Source organism: Dendrobates tinctorius, unplaced genomic scaffold, assembly GCF_039654945.1.
Source record: "Dendrobates tinctorius isolate UK_male_01 unplaced genomic scaffold, ASM3965494v1 ptg000024l, whole genome shotgun sequence".
NCBI classification, from domain to species: domain Eukaryota; kingdom Metazoa; phylum Chordata; class Amphibia; order Anura; family Dendrobatidae; genus Dendrobates; species Dendrobates tinctorius.
The window spans coordinates 13483287-13495388 of record NW_027361692.1 but is presented as its reverse complement, the minus strand read 5'-3'; the positions used below and the strand labels follow the sequence as shown (position 1 = coordinate 13495388).

At 42.3% G+C, this 12102-nt stretch overlaps 2 protein-coding genes across 2 annotated transcripts in view; one reads left to right on the top strand and one right to left on the bottom strand.

Moving 5' to 3' along the window:
• The window catches only part of B3GAT2 (beta-1,3-glucuronyltransferase 2), a 315386-nt gene that overhangs the window by 199279 nt on the left and 104005 nt on the right, over window positions 1-12102 (bottom strand). The gene's annotated exons all lie outside the window — the stretch shown is intronic.
• Window positions 9466-10879, top strand: LOC141084564 (uncharacterized). Its single transcript, XM_073569374.1, has 2 exons — window positions 9466-9655; window positions 9770-10879. Exons 1-2 carry the CDS (start codon window positions 9564-9566, stop codon window positions 10857-10859), a joined length of 1182 nt encoding a protein of 393 aa, XP_073425475.1. The 5' UTR covers window positions 9466-9563; the 3' UTR covers window positions 10860-10879.

Below are 12102 nucleotides of genomic sequence, written 5' to 3'. Positions count from 1 at the left end.
AGTTACGAGCATATTCGCACATCACTAATAAGCATCACTAAGCAAGAATTTTTTTAATAAAACTAAACTCTGTATATGTATGAAATGTATATTTTAATCAATGGATCTTGGAATAAAAATAAGCTTCATAATTGGATATGTTAAAAAAATATTCCTGTGCTGAGATAATCTTATAAATGGCTGTGTCTCACTGTACAGGAACATGGTCTCTTTTGCTTCCTCCCCCGCCCAGGAGATGTGGTATAAATCAGACCATGTCCCTGTACGGTCAGACACAGACATTATACGGAACACAGCAGGGGCACATTTATAAGATTATCTTGGCACAGCAACATTTTTTTTAACACATCCAATTGTGAAACTGATATTTATTCCAAGATCTGTTGATCTGTTGATTAAAAGGTAATTTTTTTCCACAGGAAAACCCCTTTAAACATTTGCTTGTAAAAAATATATAAAATATTAGATGTATTATACTTTCATATATGCTGTAAGAAACATTTTTATTAATCACTGCATCTGCATGACTAACTTATTGTCAAACTTTGATGAATGATCATATTATTAGATGACAAGACCTACCCCGATAATAAAAAAATTAAATAAGGCTCCTCAAGATATTTTATCTTAATTTACTGGAGGGCTGTCATTGCTAACATTTATCTTTAGTAGTCATCAGAGCGAGGTGAATCTTGATCAATACAACCTAATGCATAAATAACAGACTATACTTTACCTGATTCCCATATCTAAGTATGATACAACTTTTCTACAGATGTAGCATAGTTAAACTTTTAAAATAACAAGCGATGTTTTGCTCTGAGAGAATTAAATAGAAAAAAATCACAGTTGGTTTGTCTATAGTACTATGAAAATCAGAGAACACATTGATTTATGAAAATATTTAGTTTTTTAGAGGTAAAAAAAACCTCTGGACTGTCACGATTCCACCCTTCAATGTGTCTGGGATGCAGTCACTGACAACTCAACCATCCAATCTAGTGCAGGGGAGTGCTGAAGCTGTCAGTACTTTGATAGCTCAGTCATCCAATCTGGTGCAGAGGAGTGCTGAAGCTGTCAGTGCTTTAATTGACAGCTCAGCCTTCCAAACTGGTGCAGGAGCATGCTGAAGTTGTCAGTAATTTTAGACAGCTCAGGTCCAGTCTGGTGCATGGGCGTGCTGGGCTGTTGGTGTTTTGATTGACAGCTCGGCAATCTGAGATTGGGAGGTTCTGGGCTGCCTTCAGGTGTTCCCTGCCCCAGGTGATTGCCCAGCTACTTAGCTGGACTGTCAGTCCCAGATCTCTACCAGATGTACAATGAGCTGTGTGGTTTGCCACTCTGTGCCTTGAATTCTGATCTTTTTGCTGACTCACCTTGGACCTCGTTCTGACCTTCCATTTTGCCTGCTCCCTTTGCTCTGTCTGCTGTTCTCCTGGTATTCAGACCTTAGACCATTACCTGACTATGCCTTTGTCTCTTCTCTCTACTTATGACGTACCTTCCTGGTGTCATGATCCAGACCGGGTTTTGAGTCCTGTCATTCCATGTTCCCGGTCTGGTCATTTCAGGGGTTAACCTTTCTCAGCCTCTGTCTGGGTTCAGTTTTGCTATTTATCGCCGCTGCTTCCTGCAGGCAATGTCAGTTATAGTTCTGCCTATGGTGTGAGTAGCTGATTCTGTTACACCCTGATTTGTCCTGCTGTTATTCCAGACTTGACCCATGTCTGTGTTATTCCCTGCTTCCTTCCCGACTCTGTGTGTCCCCTTTGTGTCTGGACTTCTTGGTACTTGAACTTGGCTTGGACCCTGACCTGCTTTTGTCTCTTGTCTTTGGCATATCCGCTCCTGACCGTTACTGATCCCCTGGCTTGTCTCTGACCCTGAGTTTGCTTATTCCTTTGGTACTGCGCTACAGTATAGGATTTGACCCGGCTTGTTTGACTTCTCTGCTGCCACCTGGAGGTAGCTTCGCTGCTGCACAGCAGGTCTGCTTCACCTGTGTGCTGGACCTCTCTCCACTCTTTCGCCACCTAGTGGAGGTAGCTTTCAACTGCATTGCCGCAGCGTGATACCTGGCCTTTGACCTCGGTCTCCTTGACTACTCTGACTTTCAGCTTGTCCACGAGAAGCGAATCAGCATCACAGTGACAAATATACCACCTAAGCAATAGTCTATAAGCAAGTGGTATTAAAGTATGGATAACTGAAATCTTATAGGACATAGAAGCAAAACTTATAGATAGAGGAAGACTTATAGGAGAATGAAAGATGCCAAAAAAGAAGATGGGAAGGTTTACTGAATTGTTTGGCCTGTCGTGGCCCACTAAGCGCCTGTGCATGGTATGAACAGTCATTTTATTCTGGGAATCTCCCTTTAAATAATATAACACTAGTATTCTTAGTCTTGATAATATCATTCACAACTTTCGATCATAGAACAGAAAGTATACCTGTCCGTTCTCACAAAACCTGTAGAAAAGCATGGTCTTGCTAAATCCTTACTACCAGCTGAAACTGGATTTGGAGTACATGAAGTACATACCAGACAGCATTTAATTATTTGATGGAAAGCTGTCTTCGAGTATAATAAATAATATGAAAAGGATTTCTACTGTTGCATCACTTTCACTATGGGAAGCCTCTTGCCTTGGACCCTTTCATTTATATAGGATGAGATGCTTACATGAATTATGTGGCAGTGAGGGATCACAGCAAATGTTTTTTTGGATCTTAACCACCAGCTCTGATACAGTTGAATGGTCATGTTTGGAGGAAGATCTATGTGCTTGCCTTATTATCTATTTTCCTAAGTGAAGTTATTGCTTTTCCCCAGTCGTACTGCTATTGTCTGGTGTGAGAAGTAACTGCATTAAATGAGTTGTCCTATCAGAGTAACCTATTTTGTTTGGTACCCTTCCCCAATGATTAGTTGTTAATAAAACCAATGTCATAATCTGTCAATGCTGAAGGAAGATGCTATCAAGTCCAAATTGGTGCATGTAGCACTAGGCAGCGCTCATTAAGTTGAGTTAATTAAGTGAGCTTTATAGCATTGTAGCAGCTCTCCTCTTTGGTGGAGATGTAGAGGGTGGACTTCCATCTATCACATCAATGTGGCCCCATCATATAGATAATATTTGTCACGGTGTACAATTAGCTTACAATTGTCTATAAATGTTATAACATTAACCAAGAGAAATAAAACTTATCATAGTGCTGGGATACAGCATCTTTTTATCCACAGTTTCCTGCTTTCATACACGTATTTTATCAAGCATAGAAAATGTGTTTTAGATTGAAAAAAAAAAGTACTTTGACTTTTAAAATATATGAGTTTTGGCTAAGGATTGCATCAGTTATGATGAATATTAAGAAATCCTAAATTGCTACTTTAAGAGGAGATGGAGCAGCCCAGAAATATTTCAGATCACAGTGCCCAAGGGTAAGTACTTCATTATCTCCAACACCGAATATCACAGGTATCCTACAGACTTCAGGATCATTATTTATTTGAGAAAATGAACACATTGTATATTGTCTGTTATCAGGGTAAAGACTCATGCATATTTCTCCGGTTTCATAACTGTGGATTTGATGCATATTTAACCTCATCCATCAAAGTGATCAGAACGATAACCATTGTAGTTTTACTAGGATGATGTGGACAGATGTCACTTCGAGACTTTTATCAACCAATCTAAAGACGCAGTTGTAAGGGAGGGACAGGACTGTAGTCGTGACCTGAATTACTGCTATATTCATGTCCAGTCCTTTTCCTGCAGAAAAATGCACTGTTCTCTTCTCCATATCTGCATCTCCAGGATCAGCTTCCTCTGGGCACTTCCCAGGTGATAACGGTCCCTCTTCCAGGCGACCCCCAGCAATGGAGACACAGTCTGAGTTAACTTTAACACTATCGTTACTGAGTATTTCACACGTTACATCCACAGTTGGTACATTGTGACATTTGCTTGTTTCCTCATCTTTCCCTTTCTGGCTGTTACTTCTGTGCAGTACACGCCCTGCCCGGACTGTCCTAGACTGCTCCCCAGTTCCTTCCTGGCCTAATCTTTTCATGATGACAAATCCTTCTGCCTGTTTCACCTCTGACTCGAAATAATCAGTCACCAGGTTTCATTGCCTCTGGTAAAGCATCTGGTCCATGTGTACCGAACTCATCGAAGTCCCAGCTTCCTTCACTTCAGCTGTCCAGCCGACTCCTGCTCTAAAAGCATCGGCCCAGGTGACAAGTCACCACATCTTTCTGTTTCTGTACTGGACCACTGCTATGACATACAGTGGACGTGGGTAACGTGGGCTGCAGCACTTGAACGTTATGTGGCTGCCAAGCTTTCCGGGCCAATAGCCCATGTGGACACTAGGGCACCCTGGCCCCATCTGACCTAATTTCCTACGAGGTCCCCGCTTACTACCCGGCAGCCCCTCCTACACTTAACCCTCTATGAACGTCCTATCAGCAATATCTATAGAGCCCACTAGTATGCCCTCATCTAGTGGTCTGCAACAGAACTACACTTACCCATGACTATGTAGACTATATACTAAAGTGAAAAAACACAAAAATTGAGCTTGGTTTGAGTTGATACACAAGCAGCATAAAAATGCATGTCTCACCAATCACCTGAAGGCTTCTTCCTGAAACAGTGGCACAGAACATCAGCAGTATCTCTGCTGATCAACACATAACCAAGCCTTCATCCCAAGGCCACCCACCTTGGGATACATAATAGTCATTTAGGACCCTGCTCCTATTACCACCCTGGATATGGCTATACGCCCATCCTGGGACACCCACACAGCGCTCCCTAGCAGACAAAGTGGACACTACACCACACATTGTAGCATGTCCAATTCTAACAGCATGTAATATACACATTGGCAGGATTCTGCTCTGCTTGTTGGTTTCAGCGGTCATCACATGACCACTCATATGCAATTTTTAAACTTACGGTCACGTGCTGGCTAGCTGGCTAATTTTTCTTACTGCTTCTCTCAGTGAAGAAGGGACTGTAGTTTTTCACTGAACACTGAGAGAATTAGGAAAGGCTGCTTGTCTGCATGTGACTATAAGTATTCAAATTGTATATGAGGGGTCACATGATGACTATTCAAACCACTTGAGAAAGGGGGGGCACCAGATTGAATTCTCGCCCTGTGCGATGGAAAACCTAGATCTGCCTCTGTGTTATTGCTAGACTTTACTTTACAGGCTGACAGCCTCATAAGTATGGGAACTTCCTTACTGTCCCCCGACATCTGATGAATTTTAACCGCCAATCCTTTTGTTCCATGGGAGATTACCATGTGCCAGGTATCTAGCAGCAGCTGTAATGGAGAACACAGAAACAGACAGCTGCCTGAGTATTCCTGTATGTGTCAAAGTCAGGAGAAATAGGTGAACCATTGGTCTTCTGACAGCTATCTAATACATATGGCGGCTATATGTTTGAATTCCACTATGAAGCTTAACGCTTATTATCTTACAAAAAAAGAAAAAAACATATGTATATATAAGAATATATATATATATACACACTGTATATATATATAAATATATACTGTGTGTATGAATATATATTTATTCTCTTATATATACTTTTCTCTGTACTATATATATCTTCCTGGTGTTAATTGTGAAGTGACTGAATAAAGTCTTCAATGAGAATCTTAGACAGTTAATTCCTGATAATTTTAGACCTTCTGCTGTGACCTTGACATTGATATAAATTTAGTAACACTATTCGTCGATCAGCCATTATGTTAAAACTACTGACAGGTGAAGTGAATAACATTAATTATCTTATTACAATAGTGCCTGACAGAGGTGGGATATATCAGGCAACAAGTGAGCAGTCAGTTCATTATATTGATGTCTTGGAAGCAGGAAAATGGGCAAAAGATGTTAGTAGCTTTGACAAGGGTCAAATTGTGCCAACTACAAATCCGGGTAAGAGCGTTTCCAAAACATAGGGCCTTGGGCAGTGTTTAGTACCTGCGAAAGTAGTCCAAGGAAGACAACCAGTGAGTCCTATATATCAAACTGACAGGAACAATGAACAGGTACTACATGCTTGTATAGAAAAAAAAACACACCAATAAATAAAATCAAAACATTTACGAGTAATGGGTATCACGCAAGATAAGCCTCAAATACAAAAAAAATCACTCAAATGGTTAAAACTGCTAAAAAAAGGAATGTGCTATGTACAAAACTGGATCTAGCTAATAACATACTGGTTGCAAAAAATGTGGCCCTGAAGAAGGAGTACAAGTGTGGGACCGACAGAACCAATACTACCCTAAGGTCTCTTTGGTGTCATATGGTATTTAATCCTTACACTATAACACTTTATTGCCTGATGTTGGAGCTCATATTATCCTTGCTACTGGCATACTATTAGTTATGTTGTATTCATATGCCTTGTTACACTGTATAGTTGTGCTTTATGCTTTATTTGTACTGGTTACACACATGCCTATAGGCAGAAGGGGTAATTTTGGCCTCTTATAATGGTGAACTGATTTGAGTGTTAAGCATAGCACTTGGTGTTTTTTTTAGTGTTTTAACCATTTGTGTTCTTTCACTGTGTCTGTATTTGAGCCTTAATAAGACTGCATTTTGCCTGATACCCACTAGGGTGTGCTGTCATTGCCCGTTAACTGACAACAGGATTCCAAAATTTGAGAATCCTCAGTGGTTGATATTTTTTAATGGCTAACTGAAATTGCAAGCTTTCAAGACTACTCAGGTCTCTTCATCAGGCATGATATAACACAATATCTAAAGAGTCAAATATTTATACACAACATGACATAGGAGAAGATAAGAAAAAATGTCGCTGTCCAATTGTGCACATTTCTTCAACAATGTCCTATGTTCTGTTGTGTAATAAACAGTAATAAAGAAATAAATTCTACTAATAAATAAGAAAGACTTAATAATATTCCCTCAGTCCATTGATTGCATTACGGCGCTAAACTATTTTATCATCGCATGCATTACTAGAATCCAGGTTATTTATGCTGGCTATATAACTGCCCTAAGGGGGATTTTCTAGCGGTCTAGATATATAGACTCATGTTATTTTGCTGAATCTTTATATTTTCTCATACATTGTTAAGTGATATCGATGGCCAGTCTTTATTACTCTTATTTGTTGATGATATACTGATATTCATAGGGGAAACACCCCTATGGGAGACTTGTAGTCTCTCTTTTCAGGAATCTATTGATGTAAATTATTCGATTATATATAATTCTTGATAGGTTCGCTGTTCTAGCAGACTTTATTGCCATATGTTTGCATACTATTTTTTTTATAATTGTTCAATAAAGTTTAATATAATTGCTTATCCCATTTATGCATCTCCTTGATTCTATCTTAGCATTTGAGTGCTATTATTCTCATAGGATAGAATACTCATTTTGGTGTACCATGTTTCTGTTTTTCTAGGGATGTTACCATGTTAAAATAGTGTAGAATTTGTTTATGTCTATACATATACTGTGTATATGTATATAATAGAAAATTTGATTTTGTATAGTACAATATAGCTTTTATATATACTACCCGGGATATTTATATTATATCAATCATGTGACACTGTTTTCATACTTGTTATTTTGCAGCAACACTATGATAAAGAGTCTGGTAGGGTTGAAACGTTGTTACATTTTGTTGCAATTTTTAGCACAAATTTCCTTGTTTGCTATTTTTTTTTTAAAAAAACTTTGCATCACTTCCTACCAAGAGTGTGCGGTGAAATTTCTCTTGCCTTGGTCTAGGGGTCACATACCGTATTCCACCAGCACCTTGAAGTATGACCGAGCGCACACCAATCTCCTTAGGCCTCTTTCACACATCAGGTTTTCGCCGTCAGGCGCGATCCGGCGCTTTTGACAAAAACCGGATCCGGCGAAATGCAATGCCGGATCCGGTTTCCCCCCCATTGACTTGCATTAGAGCCGGATGGCCATGCGTTTCATCTGATTTTCGCTGGATCCGGCAATGTGACGCGATCCGGCGTCTGGAAAAAACGGCTACTGTAACGTTTTTGTCTACGGCGAAAAAGCTGGACACGCCAGATCCGGCGTGTCCGGCTTTTTCATACAATGAAAGCCTATGAGCGCCGCAATGCGCCTGATCCGGCGACAGCCGGATCCGGTGGCCGGATCCGTTTTTTTTGGTCTAAGCATGCTCAGTAGCTCTGCCCACAAGACATATATAAAAGCAAGACAGTGTGACCCTCAGCCACACCCAACATGCCACCCAAGCCAAGAACCAGGAGAAGGCAGCAGACATCTGCAGCAGCAGCACCATCAGCACCACCCCAAATGGAGCAGCATGCTGAACAACGGGAGGGGAGTCCAGCAGCAGATGAGAGACGGTAATTATCAAATCCCCCATTCCTCCAAACTAGGGCTATGGAATATCAAGATATTCATTGGCCCTTTGTTTCTCTTTATTCAACAGCCGCCCAATAGATGCAGCAGCAGCAGCAATGGCAGCAGCAGGAACACCACCCACAGCCATGGAGTCTGGCCATGAGGAAGACAGCACATCTTCTTCTGGGAGCCCTCCCTCGCATCGTCAGCGTTTGACGGTAAGTTTTTATTTCCAAAATCCATCATCTCTGGAATATATGTCTATTCATTGCCTTTTATTTCAAAACAGGAATCACAAGATGAAGAGGAGCTCCCAGAAGAAGAAGGAAGGGGTGGACAGACACTTGGAGTGGGCTCACAATTGGTAAGTTTTTTGCATCAAACGCAGAAACACAACATCACACTACACACAACACATAGAAAACAATGCTCTGCAGACCACACACAGCAAACAAATGCCTACATCCAAAGACATAACATTTTTTGTTTTCTTCTCTAGTCTTCCCAATCTGGTGCTCGGCCAAGAGGTCCTCGCAGTGCCTCCCGGGGTCGTCGGCGACAGCAACGCGGCGGTCACCAGCGTGTAAGTATAAATATTTTTGCTTTGTTTTTTTTGCACTTTTTATTTCATTTCTTTTGTGGAGGCTAATTATGTTATCTTTGTCTTTTTCTTTAACAGCCTTCACAGCGTGCTCCCGACTCTGACGGTGAGGATGGAGGGATTGATGTGGACCGCCTCATCGATCTCGTCAGAGAAAGGGAGCCGCTCTGGAATATGGCTGACCGCCGCCACGCTGACCTTATCGTTACCCGATGACTCTGGGAGGAAATCTGTTCGCTCCTTGTGGACCGCTGGGAGGACCTCGAAGCTCGGGCCCAGATTAAAGAGCGTAAGTATATACAGTACCGGTTGCTTGATTTAAACCAGTGTTTCCCGAACTCCAGTCCTCGTGGTCCCCACGGATCATGTGTTCAGGATTTCTATTTACTTTGGAAATCCTGAAAACATGACCCCTGGGGACCATGAGGACTGGAGTTTGGGAAACACTGATGTTGTATACTAACCACTTTGTCCTTTCTCGTTTCAGGGGAGAGAATTGTGAAGCGGTGGCGGTCTGTGAGGGATCGTTTCAAGAAGGAGTTCAATAAAGAGATGCGGGCCCCGAGTGGATCTGGAGGACGCAGGAGCAAGTACAAGTACGCACGAGCCCTGTCGTTCCTCCGGGAGACAATGCTCACCAGAAGGTAAATATTACACACCACATGTGACAAAAAAATGTTTACATGTAACTTTTTTTTTTCAGCCAGGGCCATACCATGTCACTATTTTAATTGTTTTTTTTTCTCTTTATTCCACAGCACGGTGAGCAGCACTCGGGAGCCTGCACGATTGGACCCTTCTGAGGCGATCCCTGAGGAGACCGGCACCGAGGGACACTTCGACCGCCCTGGTACATCTGCACCTTCCCAGCCTTCCCACACATTCGACCCATCTGTCCCATCCACCAGCACCAGCACAGGAGCATCGTGGCCGCCTACATTACATGAAGCTGCTGGTGAGGAGATCGCTTTCCCTTTACCCCACCCTTCTGCCCCTGCCACCTCTAGTACACCTGCAGGTACTGGGCGGCAGCGGCAGAGGGGTCAGGAAAAGAGTTATGCGCCAGAGTTCTTGCATCTGAATGCATCTTTCCAGAACTGTCTAAAAGTCTTGTCAGAGCAAATCTCCGCAGGCTTTCAGCAGATCAACTCCAGCATTCTGGAGGTGAAGACACTTCTGCAAACCATGCATTCAGAAGCAAGATCTACGCCAAACCACACCTTTTTCAGGTCTGTTGTGGAGCGCATGGCAACACTATCTCCTACCCAGCAGATGCATGTAATGCATTCGTGCCACGGTGCTCTACAGCAGGTTACCTCCCAACCTCCACCTCCCACCACTGTAGTTCCTCCACCTGCACCCCCTCCAGCCACTTTCCATCCTCCCCCTCCTATTACATCTGCACCCCCTCCAGCCACTTTCCATCCTCCCCCTCCTATTACATCTGCACCCCCTCCAGCCACTTTCCATCCTCCCCCTCCTATTACATACCAGCAACCTCCCCAGTACCAGCAACCTCCCCAGTACCAGACATCTCCCCACTTCCAGCAACCTGCCCCGTACCAAACTCCTTCCCCGTACCAAACTCCTTCCCAGTACCAAACTCCTTCCCCATACAACTTTCCATCAACATCATCTGCTCCTACAGTCCCTGCCCAACCCTCCACTCCACCGCCCACCACCTCTTCTGCCTCCCACATGTCCACCCATTCTGTAGCTTTTTCCACACCATCACCTCTAACTGTTCCTTCCCCACCACGATCCCAGTCCTCTCTCCACACTCCCAGTGTCGAAGTGTCCCGCAGCCCCTCCAGCAGTATTTCCACCCCACACTACACCGAGTTATAATGTTTTTTTTGTAATAAAAATGCCCATTTGGTTGGTTTCAAACCTTTATTAAAAAAGTTTTTTTAACTTTAAAAACAGTTTACAAAAAAAAAATATTTTAAATAAAAGTTAAATTATTGTTTACACTGGTTGTCTGTCATTTCTTTCTGCGGCGAAATATGTTTAAAAAAAAGGTTAAATACAGGGTATTTAAAAGGTAAAAAGGTATTCAAAACCAGGTATATAACTGTGGGTAAATTTTAGCTTTTTGCCACAGTTGTGTTCCTGGTTGTGTTTGAAGCAAAGTATTTCACCTAAAAAGTTGTGTTTATTGTTGGTGATTTCCTAACAATGTACACAACTTTTGTTAAAAGGTGAAATACTTTGCATAAAACACAACCAGGTACACACCTGTGGCCTAAAGCTAAAAATAGAGACCATGACAAGATAGCCAACTTTGGTTGGCAAAGGTATATACTGTTGGTACAGAAGGTACACAAGTTTGGTTGGGCACAAATCTTTCACACTCTGTCATCCTGCCAGTATACTCTGCCTTGAGGTGACATAAAGTATAGTGCAAAATTGTCCCTCATTACTGAAACCGTCACAGAACTTCTAGTGGTAATGTCATGGTAATCTTGCAAGGTGGTTTCTTCAGAGGTGTCCTCAATGGAAATGGGTTCCTTGCAGATAACAAAATTGTGGAGTACCACGCAAGCTTTGATCACCTCGTCAACAGTTTCTGTCTTGAGGTTGATCGCAGTCAATAGGACCCGCCATTTGGCTGTCAGAATACCAAAGGTACATTCAACCATTCTTCTTGCTCTTGTGAGGCGGTAATTAAAAATGTGTTTTGGTCTTGTCAATCCTCTGCTAGAGTACGGTTTCAAAAGGTGTTCTGACAGCTGGAAGGCTTCATCCCCTACACAGACAAATGGCATAGGTGGACCAGATGTTTGCGGCAGCGGTCTAGGTGGTGGGAACTGGAAGGTGTTTCCATACAGTTTACGCCCCATGGCAGACAGTTTGAAAACTTGAGAGTCATTGGAGCGGCAATAGGCCCCAATATCAACAGCAATAAATTTGTATTCCGCGTCAGCGATGGCCATGAGGACAATTGAAAAATATTTCTTGTAATTGAAATATTCCGATCCCGGTCCGGCTGGCTTTACAATGCGGATATGTTTCCCGTCCACAGCGCCCAAGCAGTTGGGAAACTGACATATCTGTTGAAACTTGTCAACAATTTCAATCCACCTCTCTG